General features: G+C 43.8%; 1 protein-coding gene across 2 annotated transcripts in view; it reads right to left on the reverse strand.

Annotated features, from left to right (window-relative positions):
- The window catches only part of Eif2ak3 (eukaryotic translation initiation factor 2 alpha kinase 3), a 59062-nt gene that overhangs the window by 3480 nt on the left and 35208 nt on the right, over window positions 1-20374 (reverse strand). The window contains exons 6-15 of one of the 2 annotated variants that reach the window (XM_028762343.1): window positions 19886-20048; window positions 18558-18698; window positions 17450-17572; window positions 16931-17151; window positions 14399-14511; window positions 12571-12693; window positions 10766-10915; window positions 8746-9529; window positions 4233-4400; window positions 474-575 (exon numbers count right to left, since the gene is read on the reverse strand). In XM_028762343.1, coding sequence (XP_028618176.1) covers window positions 474-575; window positions 4233-4400; window positions 8746-9529; window positions 10766-10915; window positions 12571-12693; window positions 14399-14511; window positions 16931-17151; window positions 17450-17572; window positions 18558-18698; window positions 19886-20048 — 2088 coding nt within the window. The remainder of the gene's footprint in view (window positions 1-473; window positions 576-4232; window positions 4401-8745; window positions 9530-10765; window positions 10916-12570; window positions 12694-14398; window positions 14512-16930; window positions 17152-17449; window positions 17573-18557; window positions 18699-19885; window positions 20049-20374) is intronic. The other variant, XM_028762344.1, reaches the window with a different exon arrangement.

Below are 20374 nucleotides of genomic sequence, written 5' to 3' on the forward strand. Positions count from 1 at the left end.
TGTAAGTCTGTGAGTGCATGGCCAATTGTCCTCCGTACCGTACCAGTTTCCTCTAGACAACTGTCCCTACTGTTTCCTTCCCCAACTCATGGTATCCTCCCAGCTCCCTATGGCTTTGTAGTGGTCACAAAGTTACCAAATGCAAAATAGTGTTAAGGTTATGATGAACTGGTACCAACAGAACATCTAGGAATAATCCTGTTGCTTGCATGATCCCTTTTGCTCCTAGTTTAACTGTCTAGTGGCATCAAGAATAAACTTAATGGCACTGCCGAGTTCAGCTGTGTAGCTCACAACGGCATGTAACTCCAGCCCCAGGGGCATCTGCATCCTCTGACATCAGGAGTTACCTGTACTCTCTCACACATGCACAGTTAAAAGTTTAAAAAAGAATAAATGTAACCACCTTTAAAAACACTTAAAAAATTTAAACAATTTTCTCCATCAATCCTTTGAGTGTGTGATGTACTTACCCTAACTCGTTCCATCTGGGTGCTGAATGGGTAAAGGAGTTCAAACAGAATCAAGCCTAAAGAGAAGATGTCCACTTTATGGGAGTAGTTGTTTCCATGAATCTGAAATAGCATAAAGATATGTTAAAAAAAAAAGTCACCCCAGAGAGAACACATCATTACAGTATTAACACAGAGATGGCTCAGGTCCTATGACAGCATCACTGAACCTTGAGTTGATTCAGTTACTTCTGGGTATAAGTGTACGGGTAAAACTGTTAGCAAAGAGTTAATCTCTAAGTCCCTCTCCTGCCCTCTTTCACTGTGGGCAGGTGTAATTACACCACTCAGCATCACAGAGGGAAAGCCCAGGTAAGGCTCCAAAGAGATATGCATCAGCACCATCGGCAGAAACTTGGAGCCGAGTGCTCTGGAGTCTGTAAGGGCCGCTCAGCCCCCCTGAGGTGAAGCTTTTCAAAGCGACACTATCTGAAGCCAATCTCATTTCTAATCACCGGAGTCCCGAAGTCGGTCATTACTGCAAGCCACTAATCAACCTGTGAGCCGTCATTACGCACTTAATTGCAGACTGCTCTGCATGCATAGCTCTATTTTTCATGTGCATATTTCTTGTGCTTTCCCAGTCCTGCAGGGAAGAGACCTGCTGCTTTTGTGTTCCTTTCCCGTCATTCAGCACTGGGCTAAGTACAGAGCAGGCCCTCAATAAATACCTGATAGCACTGAGGCAATGAATCACATCTGCCCTGCTCTATTAAGGAAAGCCCCATTCAAATGCAAAGCAAACTCCTGGAGCCTCAGGAGAGCCCTTTTATTTATGAACATTTCCTTACGCCAGTTACTTGACTACAGGTAAACAGCCCTGGAACTGGCTCACCTCAGAGCTGCTCTATTAGGGGGAGGGAGAGGGAAAACAGGTGCTGTGCGGTAAAGCTGCTGTCAGGGTGGAGGCCAACACCTCCTCTCCTCCACACCACTCTAGGTATCTGCCTCTTTGGTTCCTTCTATGCAGATGGCTGGCTTCTGTTCACAACATAGCAGGTGCAAAGTTCCATCGACTGTATCAGCTGTGTACCCACCATGCTAGGATCTAAAGTGATCATAGCAACCTATTAAACTGTCTGTCCCTTGCCCGCCACCCCTCCCTACCTCTGCGGCTTGGGAAGGGTTCAAAGAAAACGTGTCCAAGGACATTGCCAACAGGGGTACAGGGGAGAAAGATACCCTCATACAGTATTTGGGCAATGTCAACTGATACTCAATTACACAGTTGGTACTCGATCCCATCAAATTCTGTTCATGGCAGAGTTGATGAAGGTTTGACCGAGATGCTGGGCCAGTTTTCCAAGTGAGCAGCCAGTGCCCGTGACTGCTAAGTCATCTCTCCAGCCCCCACACGTTTACTGCAACTGTAAGAATTTGTGGAGACTGAGCTACTGTTTGAAGAGACCTTTTACTTAGTGTTTGAAGAACAATTTGTTGAGTGCACCACAAGAGGGCAGCAGGATGGGCAGTAACTACAGTACTGCCTGGCACGAGAGCTGAAGGCCTGCAATGGTGAATTTTACAAAATGTGAAAGCAAGCACTAGCACACACCTTTAATTCAAGCACTCAGAAGGCAGAGGCAGCTGGATGTCGTTGAGTTCAAGACCAGCCTGGTCTACAGAGTGAGCTTCAGGGCAGCCAGGGCTATACGGAGTAACCCTGTCTCAAAAAAAAAAAAAAAGGTGGTGGTGGTGGGACTGCAGGACTGCAGATCTCTGGTCTAGGAAACTGGGAATCCTAGCTGTAGTTTAATCACTGTGCACTGCATCGTGTAGTTAGAAAGAAAATAATGGTCTGAGTCTTTTTAAAAAAAAAAAAAAAAAAAGGACAGGGCTCTATGTAGCCCTGGCTGTCATGGAACTTGCTGTAGACCAGGCTGGCCTCAAACTCAGAGGTCCACCTGCCTCTGCCTCCTAAGTTCTGGGATTACGTGCTCCAACACCACCTGAATTGAAAGTAATTTTTTTTTTTTTTTTTTTTTTGGTTTTTCGAGACAGGGTTTCTCTGTGTAGCCCGGGCTGTCCTGGAACTCACTCTGTAGACCAGGCTGGCCTCGAACTCAGAAATCCGCCTGCCTCTGCCTCCCAAGTGCTGGGATTAAAGGCGTGCGCCACCACCGCCCAGCTGAAAGTAATTTTTAAAATTTTTGCACAAAGTATTGTGCTTCATTTGTTGCCTCCCTCCCCCTAAACCCATCTTTTCCTGCTGGCCGTGCTCCTTCTTCCTCCCAATAGTCCTACCAAGCCTTCTCGTAACATGGCGAGATACTAACCTTAATAGCTTATGTTTCAGAGGGGAGGAAAATCATTTTACAGTTGAAAACGCTATGAAAAGTATGCATGCACATGCTAGCAGGGGGTGGGGTGGGACGAGTAGGGGGGTACACTGGCTGCAGGGGGTTAGGGGATAGGGGTGGGTCGGTGCTCCGCTGTGTGTGGGGGCTTTTCCAGTGAACCCTTCACTAAGAAGCATCCAGAGTCAGTAATTCCTACTTTGTTTCCACATTACTTAAAATGTAAACATTATTTTTGACCCTGTAAACAATGGCTAATTTTTAATTGTTAGCTCTTTGAAGTGTACTTATTTTTGTGTGTGCTTGCACACACATGCCACAGTGCTCCTGTGCAAGTCAGGTAACAACTACTAGGAGTTGTTCTTTCCTTCAACAAGGTGAGTCTGAAGGATAGAAATCAGGTTGGTGCATGTGCCTTTACCCAAGTCCGTTCACGATTAACTTTTAAAAATTCGATTAAAACCTTTTTATATCATTTCTGATAATATACTGATGTATTAAAAGGTTAAAATTCCCAGGGCAGTTGACAGTTCAGGACTCCCTTTGTCTCTTCTCTTGGGACACAGACGTATACTCAGAACATTTTGATATTCACCCTGTTTTTTATTTTTCCTTCACTAAGTCTTAGCTACATCACTGATGAAGCCAAGTCAATACTTAGGCCAATTGATTTCTCTCTGTGACTCATAATATCTCTGCAGCATCCTTTTTTTCTTCCTCTTAAGTAGATTTGCTTAGAGAAACTTACTGTTTTGATTTAAAACTATTAAAATCAACCTGGAGATGTTTTATTGTCGTAGGTTTGCTTGCTATCCTGTGGCCCCTCTCCTCCAGCTGAGCACAAACCACAACCATTCTTAAGCAAAGGCTCATGTAAGAAAACAAACGTATGAAGCAGAGGCAGGTTCAAGGACTGAGCTATATGAGACCCTGTCTCAGAATGAAAACAAACAGAAACACATTTAAGTCCACATAGAAATTTGAAAACCTCTGTAAATTTCAGTATTTTCCATTTCTTATTAACATATTGTCGATGTGTTCACGTGATCTGTGTGCCTCCTTCCCCACATCCCATCTCTCTTTCTCTTTGGGTTTTTGAGACAGGTCTCATTTTGTAACTTAGGCTGGATCTGAACTCATGACAATCCTCCTGCTCCAGCTTCCCAACTGCTTGGATTACTGCCATGAGCCACAATGTCTGGTTCTCAAAGTCTCTTTTCAGGTTCTGGTTCAGAGGTGACAGCATGTTTTATGGTTGTATTTTCTCACTCCAACGCCAGAGTGAGGCTGTGCTCCCTGGGGCAGAATTGCTTTCATAATTTTTAGGCTGTGTATTACTGGGTACAGTACTAAGAACATGGAAAAAGACTCACTAGGCACAACCATCTCACTGCCTAGCTACCTTCAAGTCTGAAGGACTCACCTGCTCTGGGCTCATGTATAGCTTGGTCCCTACTTGTCCCGTGTGCGTAGCATAGGCTGGCATTGGAGTCAGTACAGTCTGCTCTTCTTCATCCTGGTCCATGGCAGTCACTAGCCCAAAGTCCCCAACTTTGACCACATCATCCATTGTGAAGAATATGTTGGAAGGCTGGGAAAATAATAATAATCATAAAAGCACAGTGAGTATTTACAGAGAAGGGAAAAAAGCCAAAATAATTATATCATTTTTAGAAAAGAAATAAGAGAAGCCAGTTATTCTAAAGGATATGATTCTTTAAAATGAGCCGCTGTCCTGTGAAGAGGAGTAGCTGGCCAACACTAAATGGATTCCACACTTTTCTGTGTTTTGTTTCGATATTGTATGGAGGTGGAGGAGGCTCTGGGAGGAGCTGGGGGAGGGGAAAGAATATGATCAAACTATATTTTAAAGAGAGAAAGAAAAAATGTGCTTGTCTAAGCAGTTCATTACTTACTATTAACTCATGTTCTACAAGTCTTTGAAAATCATTGTTTGGGGCTGGAGAGATGGCTCAGTGGTTAAGAGCACTGACTGCACTTCTAGAGGTCCTGAGTTCAAATCCCAGCAACCACATGGTGGCTCACAACCATCTGTAATGAGATCTGATGCCCTCTTCTGGTGTCTGAAGACAACTACAGTGTATTCATATATAATAAATAAATAAATCTTTAAAAAAAAAAAAAAAGAAAATCATTGTTTGCCCCCCACTTTCTAGATATAGACAATTAAAGCCCTAGTAGTTAAGCAAATTGCCTGAGGTTACCGAGCCAGCAAGTGGTAGAACCAGGAACTGAACTCAGGCAGCCTGACTCTGTCTCTGCTGCCAACGGAGATGATGATGATCTGACCACCTGACCATCTAATGAATGTAACACACCCAACCATCTGGTCTGTGCCCGAGGTAGGCGGCAGCTTATCAAGGGGAATCAGAACTCATGACTCCGGTAGGGGGCAGCTTATCAAGGGGAATCAGAATTCATGACTCCGGTTCTACCCGGCTTCTAAATCCCACAGCTCCCAAGGCCAAAGCCACACCTAGCCTCTGGCCTGAGTTCTAAATTCCCACTTGAATTTACATATTAGATGTATCTAACCAAATGTATTTACATATTAGATGTATCTAACCATCAAGTCCCATACAGGAAATCTATCACTTTCTCTCATCACTGAAAGAAAAACGATTTAGCTCATAAGATCAAACCTTATTATGCTTCCAAAACTGCCAGAAAATAACATGTTGATTCCTAAGATACCATCATACAATTTTGACTTTGAAGCAACAAGGTTATGGTAACTAACTCTGTGGTAATAATCTAGAACTTTCTCATTTATGGCCCCACATCAGAGATAATAAATGACACTGCCTTTCTCTCTCTCTCTCTCTCTCTCTCTCTCTCTCTCTCTCTCTCTCTCTCCCTCCCTCCCTCCCTCTCTCTCTCCCTGCCTGGCCACAGAGCCAACCCAAGGCCTTAAGCTTACTATGTAAGAGCTACACAAAGCAGTATTTGCGTTGGAACTGTCTCTGTTCTCTTGACTCTCAAGTAGTCCAAGCTGATCTCAACCTCACTAAATAGCTAAAGATGACTAAAATTCTGACATTTCTCCTCACAAGTCTTTATCCTACGGTGCTGAGGATCAAACATGGCTTCACGCCTGCTAGACAAGCACTCTACCAACCAAGCTGCATCCCTAGTGTCCCACTCACATTTTACAATGATAATTACCAAACTCTTAAAGACAATGGTTTGTGTTTCTAGCATCTATTTCCTATGCTTCTACTGGAAGCATCCTGACTTTGTGAACTCCCTTCTGCCTGGGTATGGAGCAACCCCATGCTTACTTGATCCCCCTGCCAAGGAGTCCGGTGGAGGGATGACCTAGGGACTTTGGTTTACTGAAAACAAGCCTCCTTAGGATTTCTGGCCACCTCAGGGGAAAGAAAACTGTTCTCACTATGTACTACCAAAAGCCTTCCAGAAAGCTTTAAAGACAGACATGTCTGGAAACCATTAGCTGCCACCTTGAGTCTGTGGCAGGAGGACCTGGCTGAAAGTGGAAGCATGCTCTGATTCTAGCTGCTGCTTTACCCGAATCCCTGTTTTGTCAGTGGACAGAGCTCCTGTGGACTTTGTCAGTACTAATGCTTTTGGTTGCAAGCAAAAGAAAATCCAAACTAAAATGAACCAAAGGTCCAGAACATGCCTGGCAGTGCTCTGAGGCTGGGATGAGGGAACCAGGTGGGCAGGCATGGTTTGGAACACCATGGAAACCAGGGTATAAATGATCTAGGTGTGATGAGAAGCAGGTTCTCTGAGGAAACACTGAGAAAAGCCCAAAGGAAAACAGAATTGCTGGGGAGGCAGCGTCAGTGGCGCTGATGACAGACATGTGACTAAGCTTTATGAGAGGAAAGCCTACAAGGTTTAACATGGACACTTGGGTCAGAACATGGCAAGATACAGGCTTTTTATCGAGGGGAAAGATTTGTGGTGGTACTCTTGTTAGCATACTAAATATCTTTGAAATGACTGTTTTTTTCCAAGGGAAAATTAACTTTCTTTTGGGAAATTTTCTGTCGCACATACAAATAGAGAAAGTTCTTTACACAATGCAGTAGTGTTGAGCAAACCTTTCGCCAACATCTTGCTCACATTATAAAACCAGCAGACTACGACTGTTAATGAAGGCATTGGCCTTAGATTTCATGACAGGGAGCAGGCCCATGGGGGAACTTGTACATTCGTGAGAAAGGTTGACCATATTCACACCTCAACAGCTAGGATCACCAATCTGAAGCTGAAGGTCTCTCTGTTGTAAGACATCATCTCCGCTCCAACCAAAGGAAACACCTTTCAACTTTCACCATGTGTGGATCAGCCCACGGCACCCAGCTTGGACCCACATCAGACTCACGAAGCACAATGACTGCTTATAACAAGTGGCGGATATGTAGGGGCACAGGGTTTCTCCCTGGTTCTTATTCCCACTTTCTCCCCAAACTCTTAAAACACATTCAAACATTTAAAAACATTTTGGTGATGATTTTAGAAGAAAGCAACTTTTGTTTGTTTTAAAGATAGATAATGGTCTCATGTAGTCAGGCTAGCTGGAAACTTCCTATGTGTCCAGAGACTGACAGTGGAGCTCAGTCTCGGGGCCTCACTGCATGCTAGGCAAGCACGCTACCACTGGAGATACACTCCCAGCCCCAGAAAACAACTCCTGTTAGAGCTCTTTAGTATCCGAAGCAAAAGTTTGTTATTACATAAAAATAAAATTTAAAATACTTAATACTTAATACAAGGCCAAATATGCCAAGTGTTTAAGTCACTACCCTCAGGAAATATTTATGGGTTCCATGCACAGCTACTGAGAGCTACCAGGAGTATTTCTATCGTGACAAGAAACAGTCAAATAAAAGTTTAATAGAATCAACAAACTAGCTATAGTTCTGCACATTTTAGAAATATATTTTATGGAAACACTGTGTGTGTATGTATTTATTTATTACTAGAACAGGCTGGCTTTGGACTCACAGCAATTCTCCTGTCTCAGCCTCCTAAGTGCTGTGATTGCAGGAGTGCAGAAGCCTCTGAGTTAGAATTTTATGCAATTTAGCACACTGTATTGCGGCACTGTTCAGTATTGTAACTCTGAGAACCGGGTTTAACTTGGCACAGCTCTGGCCACTTGGTTAAGCACTTGCCACTTTTCTCTAGTCAGCTTCTCCCTCAAAGCCCACACAGTCAGCAATGGGGCAAAAACACGGGCATCTGCTGCTCCACATCTGAGCCGGCCAGTGAGAAGACTCATCTCCTCTTCCACTCAGGACCCTCTCACCATGTGAGGCAGACACTCTGGGTGCCTGTGTCAAAGTTACTTAAAGCCATAAGAAATACGAGGCCACCAAGATGGCTTAGTGGATAAGGTGCTTGCTGCCAAACCTGATAACCTGAGTTTAATCCCTGGGACCCACGCAGTGAAAGAAAGGAAATGACTCTTAAAAAGTTATCTTTTGATACACACACACACTCACACACAGACACACACACACACTCACACACAGACACACACATTTTTTGAGACAGGATGTCTCTGTGCAACTCTAGCTGGCCTCGAACTTAAGAGATTCACCTGCCCTTACCTCTGGAGTGCTGGGATTAAAGGCATAGGCCACCACTGCCCTGCAATGTAAATTTATTTTTAAAGCATAGGAATTATGTGGTAGATCAGCTCGTGATGGACTTCAAATAGGAGATCTCCCCCCACCCCATCAGGACTACTGGAAACAGTATTTACGGTGAAACAAAAATGAACAGGTTCTACAGGAAGATGTATAGTCTCTCTGAGCCTTTCAAATATGAGACTTCTTCCTTTCCTGCTTCCTTCCTGGCCCTCTGCTCTCTGATGACCACTGCACTGCTCTGAATCCCACGTCACACCCAAACCCTGGCATTTGTCTCTGGCTACAGACCTTGAGGTCCCTGTGCATGAGTCCCTTGCTGTGCAGAAACTGCACCGCCTCAGCGATCTGCAGGAAGATGTGCAGGCACACGCTGTGTTCCCTTTCCTCCATGCTGCAGCGTCGGTTCATCCAGTCTTTCAGATTCTCCTTCCTGCACAGCTGCATCTGAATGTACAGATACACCTTGGGGGAGCTGGGCTGGAGCTGGTCCACAGTGTTCTTGGTGAAATCTAAACTTAGAGTGGTTGGCCTGGTAGGAGAGGTAGACAAGGTGGCTTCTGAAGAAGATCTGCTGCTGGAGTACTTGAAATCAGTTAGCTTATTAACATAATGGTTGCCATTATGTAGCCGGGTCACTCTGGGGTCCTCCTTACTGGATGCGTTATCGCAGCCAGAGTCTTCAAACACTATGGAAGAGGAAGTTCCCTCCCTTGACCTGGTATAGGGAGAAGCTTCAGAAGGACAAAGTTCAAAGGAGTGTCCTTCGTCATTGCCATCCACTGTACCATCTTCTATGTCGTCACAGTCTGTCAAGCAACTGTCCTGGAGGTTGTGGGCTGCGTCCGCTGAGTCACTGTTGTCTCCACAGTCTGTCCCTGAGAACTCCAGGGGAGAGAACTGGCTCTCAGATGAGCTTGTCTGGCCACAGGAAATGCCCACTGAGAAAGACCGACTTCTTTCAGGAGAAGGAGCTATGACTTCAATCTGTTCTTTTGTAGAGAAAGGATCCATCCTTCGAATCTTAACAGATGGGGCATCCATTGGGCTAGGGGAACTGAGTGGCCAGTCTGTGCTAAAAGTGGGAGAAATACAAAGAACTGAGTGAATATGTGTCAGTCATGTGACCTGTACAGTGGTTTAAAATGTTTTAATTATTAAAAACACAATTACCAAAAACACGTAGTGGAGATAAGATACACCATGTGGGACAAAGAACATCTCATACTATCGATGCCTTTTCAAAATTTTTATTTGAAAGCTTAACTTTGTTTGTTTCAAATCTGTATATATAAGTGTATGCCTTTTTGTCTGCATGTGCACCTCACGTGTGCAGTGCCTATAGAAATAGAAGATCATACTGGAGTCCTTGGAACTGGAGTCACAGGCAGTTGTGAGCCTCCTGATGTGGGTGCTGGAAGTCCTCTGCAAGAGCGACAAGTGCTCTAACTACTGAGCCATCTTGCTAGCCCTGGAAGCTTAATTATATACTTGAAACGTGTACACAGTTATCTGTGTGTAGCCTTTTGTATGAAATGTAAAATAGGAAAGGAATACTAATGACAGGGCTTCTTGATGGCCGCAATCTGAAGCCCTGTGCAAATCAACATAGCTCACAGGCCTTGATGCAAGAGGCCACTTTCCTTTGTCCTGGAGTCTATAATGGGTGTTACTTAGCCAGACACCTCCAGGACTGAATGCTCTGCAGGCATGTTGCTTCACTATTCTTCATGGTGGATTTGAGAGGCTTCCTTCCTACAGCACACCATGTACAGATAACACCACAGGGGAGGTGGGTGGGGCTATCTGCAGGCTACCTAAGTGTATATACTTTAAAAAACTGAAATAGACAGCCAGACAGTGGTGGCGCACACCTTTCCCACCACAGGCAGAGGCCAGTGGATCTCTGAGTTTGAGGTCAGCCTGGTCTACAGAGCAAATTCCAGGACAGCCAGTGCTACATAGAAAAATTCACTCTCAAAAAACAAACGAACTTGAAATAGCCTAGAATCATTTACAGCGGAGTTATAAGTTATTAACTGCCAAGAGAAAAACCCCATAAAAGAGAAAAAAAGAATGGAGACAGTATCACGGAAACATGTCCCATTGAGAAAAGCCATTGTGGATCCCTTGAGAATTATTCATAATAAGATAACGCATGCTGAGAAAGCCTACACCAAATCTCAAGTCCTTACCGAGTGCTCAGAGAACAAGATGATATGGGATGGAATGCTGCCCTTGAAATGGCACGTTCACAGCAAAGTGCTAGCCCAGGAGGAGACACTCATTTGCAAGTCTGCCTAACAGTTACCTTTCGTCTTTCAGCCAGATTTCATCCATCGCTTCTTGCCACTTCTCTGGTGGTGTTTCCAGCCAGGCATTGAAATACCTCACAATGCCTGGGTGTTCCAGCTTAGCCAAGGCTTTAACTTCCCGCATAACCTTCTCCCGTGCCAATTCCCTGAAGTATACAAAATGAGATTAATTGTTTGATGTCCAATGGTGAAAAAAGAAGAGTACATTAGAAGTCTCTTTGAAAATAAAATTAAGGGCATATAAGTTAGCCTCAGTCATATAGTAGTAGTACTGAATTCCTTTAAAAAAGTATATTTTATTTTTTCCCCTTCAGTTCTGGAAAAAGAATACACACATACCACACCTATTTTCTCATCTAAATAAAGTTTCTTATCTGAAGGAAAATTGCTATTGACTCTTATATGTCTGTTGGTTCATGTGAAGAAGAGTCATTTAGGATATAAGCGTCTGGGGTTATCTGTGAGGGATGGTCTATGTAGATTAGGTTAAATGAGGTAGGAAGACCTGTCACCTCTCACAAAAGCAAGCAAAAGCAAGGATAGAAATTGAGCAGCAGCTCAACTGAATGTTCCCTGACTGCAGCAGCATCCATCCCTGGGCTCCCTACTGTAGCAGCATCCATCTCTGGGCTCCCTGACTACAGATGTAATGTGACCAGCTGCTGTCTCATGCCCCTGCCACCATGCCTCCCCTGGCACGGCGGACTGTCTTTTCAAACTGTGAGTCAAAACAAACTCTTCCTTCCCTAAGTTGCTTTTGCAAGTCATTTGGTATAGCAATGAGAAAAGCAACTGATATTACCGGTATTAGACACACTTAACTGGCCTGAAACTCATGATCTTCCCACCTCAGCATCCTGAGTACTGAGGCCATAGGCATGCATAGCCAGGTTCAGGACAGTTCTTGGATATGGAAAGTCTCTGAGCTATAAGAAGGTGATAGCCACTTTATGCAGTAGCCCACTGGGGGTGTGCCCTAGAAGAGCTCTGTGAGTTCTGACTCCTCCTCCCTAGTCATAAAGGGAACTGTTAAGCTGTTTTCTCTATCATAAACTCTCTGCCTTGCCACAGGCCTAAAAGCAGTAAGGCCAATTCACCATCAACTGAAACCTTGAGAACCATGAGCCAAACCCAACAACTCCAAAGTGAATTATCTGGTCTTTTGTTACACTGATGTAGCCAACTAATACACTGTAACAAAGTGATTCTGAAATGCTGTGACTGTAGTTTTTATACTTGCCTCTAGAGAAATCTTAATTTACGTGGATGTCTGTGTACATGTGTCATATGATAGTGGTTAGTGGTCATGCGTATGCATATTGTGTGGTCATAATATGTGTATGTTGACACATAAAGGCCAGAGATTGGTGTTGGGCACCCTTCTTTTATCACTTTCCATATTCCCTTTAAGACCAGGTCTTAATGAACCTGGCGCTTTTTCTTTTAAATCTAGGCTAGCTAGAAGGCAGCAAGCCTTAGCAAGCCTCCTGCCTCCATCCTATTTGGCACTGGGGTTATAGGTGTGTGTAGGGTGTCCAGCTTTTTATTTGGGTGGTGGGATCTGAACTCTAGTCCTCATGCTTGTGCAACAAGTGCATTTAACCCCCAAGCAATCTTTCTTGCTGGTCTCAAAGACTACACTTTAAAGCAGTCTCCAGCTCATAACTTTAAGACCACTTGTTCCCTGGCTCCGCTTAGAACCAGAGTTGTTAGTAGAAACTACGTTGTGACTACGGAGCACAAGGTGGGCACTGTGCGTAATGAGATTCGATCCAAGTGTAATAAAAGCATTGCCCAGTACCTGTTGGGGAGACGGATCCTCTTGATAGCATAATTGCAGTCATCTACTTTGTTTTTAGCTTCAAAAACAACTCCAAAGCCACCACGACCCATGCACTGTATTGGCTCAAAATCTGTTAGATATCTTAAAAAATACATACAAAATTTTAAAGTTTGAAATGTTACAATAGCATCTGGATACTGAACAAAAGCAGTTCAATATTATGTCACCACATGCAAATGCATCTACTCTAAAACTGTCAGAACAGATTTCCTAAAAAGCACAGCAAGAACTTGACTAGCAGCATTCTAAGGTCCCCGTGTGCATAAATAAACAAACGCATAAATTATAAATTCACACAGATAAATGAATGAATGGCTTTGTTTCTCTGGCAATCTCTTGTTCTTACAGTTAACTGTACTAATAACCTGTTCTACCTCAAACTTTATCAGCTACCGAAATACTATCTTCTCCATGTTCTAAGTTCTGCTTTCTTCAGCATTTCTTTTTTTTTCCTTCTTTTTTTTTTCTTTTTTTGTTTTTTTTTCGAGACAGGGTTTCTCTGTGTAGCCCTGGCTGCCTTGGAACTCACTCTGTAGACCAGGCTGGCCTCAAACTCAGACATCTTCCTGCCTCTGCCTCCCAAGTGCTGGGATTAAGGCGTGCACCACCACTGCCCGGCTTCTTCAGCATTTCTTACTGTTAAAATGTTCTTTAGCTGTATTTCATTGCTTATAAAAGTTCCCTAAACACAGACAATCAATCTTATTCTATTTAAGTACACTCAAAGCTGGAACTCTCAGTAGGAACCAAAGCTGACATGGAGAGGGTTGCCTGAGAGTCGTCAGTATGCCCACCAGGGAAGGCGCTCAGCCAAGCTCAGTCACCTGCAGCCTGCTACCTGCAGTCTGTCACCCTTGCTTGGTTCTTTAAGTTTCCTGTCAGGTTCAGAGGAGAAGGACAGTCTCATGACTGTACGTTCTCACTCAGCCCCAATTCAGGTTGCAGTTGTGTTCCTCATGGCAGAATGGATTTCCTAACTTTTTGACTATGTATATTGGGTATTGTATTGAGAACACGGGAGAAGACAGGGGTTTGACCTATGCTCTCATCATGCTCTCTCTTGGGTTTAGGGTTCTTGTTCCTGTTCTCTGCTCTACTAGGACAGGTGCTTCTTTACCTTTAATGGAATCCCACCCTCCCTTCATTCTGCTGTTTCACACATCTTAACATTTCCACAGCACTGTCCACATAATGGATGGAATGCTTTTTTTCGCCCAGTCACAATGAAGCTCATATGTCTCAGCAACACTGCACCATGGGGACCATAAATGTGGGCAAGATATTTTTGTTTCTCTTCATGGTTCTAGAATTTAGACACTACTTCAAAGGTCTAACAAATGTCTGTTAACTGTGAGAATTAATGTATGCATGCGGGAGACTCAACTGTTCTATGGTGTCGCTCTTAGGAAGAAAGCTATGACTTGTGCACTCACATTAATTTAGTAGTTGCCTCAGCTGGTCAGAGAACAGTTACAGTGGAGACATAATTGATGCCAACCCTCTCTGGGCCAATTACCTTCACAGAGAAGGAAGCAGCCGTCTGAATTCCTAAAAATAGCTAGTCAAGGACCTCAGAACAAATCCACCTCTCAAATGCAAAGCCCTCAACAGTTCAAGAGCCAGCCGCACTCTGTCCAATCTTCTAAAAGGAGCGACAGCTTACGTCATCAGACATTTTGCTAATGTCTCAGCTGACGGATGACGAAGCGGATGTGAGTTCACAGATGAACTCACGGACTTCACAGTCTGAAGCTGTCTGCCCATTGGTGGTCACCAAGACTCTTACCGGGACACGTATCCTGAGTGTTTCGTGTCGTTCCAGCTGTTGTCACTGGCATCGGCACTCACAGAGTCGTATTTACTTTCAGTTTGGCACTGAGTTTCAGATTCCTTCCGCTGCTGAGAAGGCAGAAAGCAGTTACTGTTAGTACAGAGCTGAACAGAAGTTAGCTCATCATCTTAGCCTGTAACACTGAACAACCAACAGCACTGAAAGAAAAGCACAGACACAAGAGCAGGGACTCCCTCTACTAGACATCAACAGGTTTGCATCCCCACTGCCTTCCTCTTGTCAGCAAATGGATTTTGTTTCCCTTTTTTTTTTTTAATTTTATGTGTATGTTTGCCTTCATGTACATGTACGCACCATGTGTGTATGTGTGCAGGTACCCACCCAGGCCAGAGGAGCATATCTGATTCCTTGGAAATACAGTGACAGATGGTTGTGAGATGCCCTAAGGTACTGGGAACTGAACCTGGGTCTTCTGTAAGCTCTTCTGGAGCCCATCCCTCCAGCCCTTGTAGATGCTTTTACAAATGTTCTGACAACATAAAATTAAACTTGGCAAGGTCTCTTTACCAACAACTAAAAGGTTTTCTAGAGCAGCTGTTCTTCTCTACTGGGGGTTGCAACCTCTTTGGGGGTCCAACAACCCTTTCAAAGGGGTCACATGCCAGATATCCTTCATCAGATATTTTACATTACGATTCCTAACAGTTGTTAAATTACAGGTATGAAGTAGCAATGAAACTAATTTTATGGTTGAGGGTCACCACAACATGAGGGGCTATATTGAAGGGTGGCATCATAAGGAAGGGTGAGAACCACTAAAGTCAGCATGGTAAAGGGCAGAGGTAATCATAGCTCCTCCACTCATTAACTGATTCTTGTCCTGCCCGGTTCTCTGTAAGGGACCAGAGAGCTAGACAAGTAACTAGCTGGCTCTAGAATGTCATCACAGGCAGAGAAAAGTGAGACCTCCTCCATTAACTGTACTAGCAAGGGAAGAGGCTGTTTTTGTCAGAAGCAGAGGACCTAACTCTGGAATCTAAGGATCCAGATGTGGGGAAAGACGAGAACAGAGGAGGCAGGGCAGGAATCATTCAGAACCCTTGCACAGTTGAAGAAAGCTGAACTTTATTCTAACAAGACCATCAAGTCAGTTATTAAGGTTTACATGTGGGGAGGGGACAGAGAATGGCTTGCAGACAGGAGTGGACTAGAGGCACGAACCATCAGATGACAGGTGTATGTATGAAGAAAATGGAAACAGACATAAGGAAATGAGAAGAACACTGCAGACAACTAGAAAGAAGACCTTAGCAGATGGTGACTGGCAAGGGAGAGAGCGGCTTTGGCTGTGGTAGAGAGCACTGCAGTCTGAGACAGAATGCCTGTGGGACAGACAGGCTGGGGAGGGATGGGACGAATGAGTGCAGTCTAAGATACTTCTCATTAAGTCATTTGTATAGTTCTAACTAGAAAGTTGCTCCAGAGAAAGGATTTGGTCTGGAATCAAACCTTGCATCCCAGCACCCAGGAAGCTGAGGCAGGTGGCCTACCATCAGTTCTGGTCAAACGGGTTACAGGGAAAGATCCTGTCTTTAAAAAAAGAGGGAGGTGGGATTTGGAAATCTCTTTGTAAGACTCTTGGTGCTGAAAAGAGCAGAACACATGGGGAGACTCTGTGGAGGCCAGAGGCTGAGGAAGGTGAAGTCCTGAAGGATCCACTGACCTCCAAGGAGACTGGGAGGGCCTGGGTCAAGTAAGGCAGACAGGAAAAGTCAAAGAGAAGCATTCGACAGAGTCATCCCAGAGTCAGGGACAGGAAGATGTCCACTCTGTTTAACAAGGTCAGCTTTGTGAGCTATGAGGATTGAATGGCAGAATGCAATGGACCGAGGCCTGTCTGAAGACGCGAAAGTAGAAATGGCGTGCAGCTATGCCTCTCATCTGTGAGTACCAGAGTGTGCTCATAAATGTGTTACTATTATAATTTAAAAAGATATTTCATTTTTATTTATGTGTATGACCCTATGCCAAAAATATGTGGACACCTATGGAGGCCAGAAGGGGGTGTCAGATCCCCGTCACTGGAATTACAGGCGGTTAAGAGTTGTCTGATGTGGGTGCTGCATTATGAACTCAGGTTTCTCTAGCCATTGGACCATCTATCTTTCCAGCCCTCCCATAACATTATAATGGAGTTGAAAACACTGTGGCTAGTGGTTTTTTGTTTTGTTTTGGTTTTTTGTTTTGTTTTTCGGTGCCTTATCTATTTCAGATACAGATACTAAATATTGTGTTGTAGTCACACATTATCTGAGACTGCAACCTGACAGCAGCAGGGTGTGTCATACTGGCTGTTGAGGTTTGTGGAAGTACTCTCGGATCTTTGCACAGTGACTGTGGCTAAGTGATGGAGACAGTACAAGCACAGGCGATTCTATGGTCAGTCTGAGCACCCTAACTCCCCCTCCCATAGGTTTTCTATACAGCAAACACTTGGAAGCACATTAGGTTGACAGAGCCTCTTACCCTGTGGGGCTGAGGATGGAAAAGTCTGCGCACAATAAAGGTTGTGGCTACGATGCAAAGCAGGATCGTTCCAAATATTTCCTTCCACCAGTGCAGGAGGAGGATGGGGTCCTTCTTGCGCATGTTCTTGCTGTAGCGTGGGCTGTCCAGGAACCTGACTGTGATCTGTGTGCTCCGTTTATTCCTCTCTCTCTTGTAATAAGGCAGATAGTAACCGTTATCTGAGAAAACATCAAGAGGGGTTTATGTTAAGACAACTGTAACAGTTCTATTCCCCACACTCCAAGACAGGGTTTCTCTGTGCAGTTTTGGCTGTCCTAGATAGAAGTCACTCAGTAGACCAGGCTGGCCTTGAACTCTGAGATCCACCTGCCTCTGCCTCCCAAGTGCTAGGATTAAAGGTGTGCGCTGCCACCACTCAGCCAATTTACCTTCATCTTAATTCTATTAATTAATTTCAAATAACTGGATAAGACAAATGAAAATGAGTATTTTCCACTTAGGAGTAATGACACTTACCATATGGATACTGGAGGATTGAAAGTGCACCATTACTGTATTCTTCATGGGAATATTTATCATTACTTAGACATTTGTCAAATTCATCAGACCCAACCAAGACAGGAGTCCTAGAAGGAGAGTCTAAAGAGAATATAAACTATTAACCGTGTGACTCCAATGAAAGGCATAGGTTCAGTTACTCACTTAGCTGATATTTACTCACAGCTTAGTTCAAGAACACAGGTCGAAGAGCCCAACACCCTTGCTACTGAGACGCAATCAGGTCCTACACTAGGAAGATGACCCATATCTGTGGCGAAGGAGATACTTTGAGCTTAGGAGTTGAGAGATGAGCATGGGCAACAGGGTCAGACCATATCACAGAATGACAGATGCAGAAAGAGTCATTCAAAGTATCACTTAAGGGTCCCTGGGTAAAGGCATCTGTCATCGAAGCTTCAAACTTGAGTTTGATCGATCCAACCCACTTAAATAAAATTAAGCTAAGACAAAATTTTAAAAGAAGCACTTCAAGTATAACATTTGCAATAAAAACACACAAAAAGTATGGAAGGACAACTAAAGGATTTGGCCCAGTACTTCAAGTTGTTTATTCCTCTCAAAAATATGACGTGATTACCAGATAACTTTTTTACCTACATACTGTTCTTATTTTTTTGGTTTTTTTGAGACAGGGTTTCTTTCTTTAGCCTTGGCTGTCCTGGAATGTGCTCTGTGGACAAGGTTGGTTTCAAACTCAGAGATCTGACTGCCTCTGTACCACCACAGCCTGGCATATTCTTTTTTAAATGCTCTGTTTGTTAGTTGGTTTTGGAGATGTGGTCTTACTGTGTGGCCCTGGCTGGCTGGAACTCATTGTGCAGACCAGGCTGACCAAGAACTAACAGAGATCTGACTGTTTCTGCCTCCCAAGTGCTTGGAATAAAGGTACTTGTTCTTTTTTCTTTTGTTTTGAGACAGGGTCTCCCAGACTGACCTCAAACTCACTATGTGGCTGAACCTCCTGCTTCCACATTCCAAAGGCTGGGAAGTGGCAGGCCCGTGCTATCACCCCTGGCTTACCTAGGCACTGCCGTAGGGTCTGTAAAGTCTCTAAGTGACTTACGGATTAAGGGCTTCCATTTGATCGTCGGCAGTGGAATAATTGCATTTTCGCCATTTACAGACTCCAAGGCCTTTGGGCTTGTAGGGAACTTTTCTGAGACCCTGACGGATGACTGCAGGTACAGCTGGCCTCTGTACATCCCTGGGTCAACCACAAAAACATGGCAGTCACGTGATGGGGTTCTTAAAAGTTTGCTTTGACTTAATGCATTTAGATGAACTTTACTCACTTCTTTGCTACATAGCTCTTTCCAGAGATGCTCAAAGCATTTACATTTGACTCAACAAGAAGAGGACACATAAAGTTTCTGCAACGTTCCTCACTGAATAAATAGCACCTTTTCAGTAACACAAAACCATTCCAACTAAAACATTAAATAATAAGATCTGAGCCTCAAAGAGATGACGTGAACAGTCCACAAGGGAAGTTTATCTAAACAACTCTGATTCCAGGGCCATGAGTAACAGTTTGGCCAAATGCTACTATAACACATGCATGATATCTTATTTTACAAAAAGGAGGGAATTCTTTATTTCCATGCATAAATTATTTAATAATATATTTGACTTGTTCAAGTAGCCAAAGACATTTATTCCTTCAGATCACAGCTTTTCATGGAGACTGGGATGAAGTACAGGTGGCATATAGTTTATATAACTCTGTGACAATAACCCAAACTAATCCAAACAGATACAAAATTTTCAAAATGTATTTATGTGGTATGTATGTTCAGTAGTCCAGAATCACAGGAGAGCTTTGTTTTTATTTTTTTGAAAAAGCTGTAAAGATGTCATGAAATAAACAAGCCGCAGCTTGCAGGAGGAGAGCAAACCAGAACAGATGTAATGAGAGGTTTTTAATCACTGTAGCCCTGGTTCTCAACCTGTGGGTCACAACCCTTTGGGGGTCAAACGATCCTTCTACAGGGGTTGCCCAAGACTATCAGAAAACACAGATATTTACATTATGATTTATAACAGTAGCAAAATGAACGTTATGAAGTAGCAACAACAAAAAATTTTATGGTTAGGGATCACCGCAACATAAGGAACATGAGGGTCACAGCATTAGGAGGGCTGAGAACCACTGTTCTACACAGTGAGAACACATCCAAACCTTTCTAGCTTATGTCTCACATGAAAAGAATGAACTATACTACTTAGGCTGCAGAACTGGACAAGAGGAAAAACTGCAGGAATACAAATCATGGCACAGATGTTACGGGAAACTAAGTCAAGGAATGAACTCAGTACGTCTTTGTACCATCTAAGGGCCATCAGTGAAGCACTCTGGGTGTCAATGGACCTTTCCTAGCTAAATCTACCTACCTAAGTACACGCTGTTCTCTGTGGCTCCCCGAGCAGCCTCTACAATGTCTTCTTCATCTTCCAAAACTTCTTCATTGGCTGTGTAACTTGTATCATCAAATAAACTAATGGGGATGACTTTGCCATCCCTCACCAGCCAGGCAGACGCGATGGGTGTACAAAACTAGGCAAAAAGAAAGAAGCATTCAGCAATGGAAGTAGTGTTTACATGATTTCAACTTGTAAATGCTTTCTCTCTCTCTCTCTCTCTCTCTCTCCCTCCCTCCATGTTTATGTGTGTCTGTGTGCTGTGAGTATGTAGGAGCTAAATGTTGATGATGGCTATCTTCTTTACTCGCTTTCCCATTTGTTTGTTTGTTTGTTTGTTTAATGTATGGGTGTTTCGGTTGCATGTATGTTTATGCACCACTTGCATGCCTGGTGCTTGTGGAGGTCAGAAGTAGTGTTGGATGCTGCAGATGGAGTTTCAGGCAGTTGTGAATAGCTGTG

This window comes from Grammomys surdaster, unplaced genomic scaffold (assembly GCF_004785775.1).
Source record: "Grammomys surdaster isolate TR1022 unplaced genomic scaffold, NIH_TR_1.0 133, whole genome shotgun sequence".
NCBI classification, from domain to species: Eukaryota; Metazoa; Chordata; class Mammalia; order Rodentia; family Muridae; genus Grammomys; species Grammomys surdaster.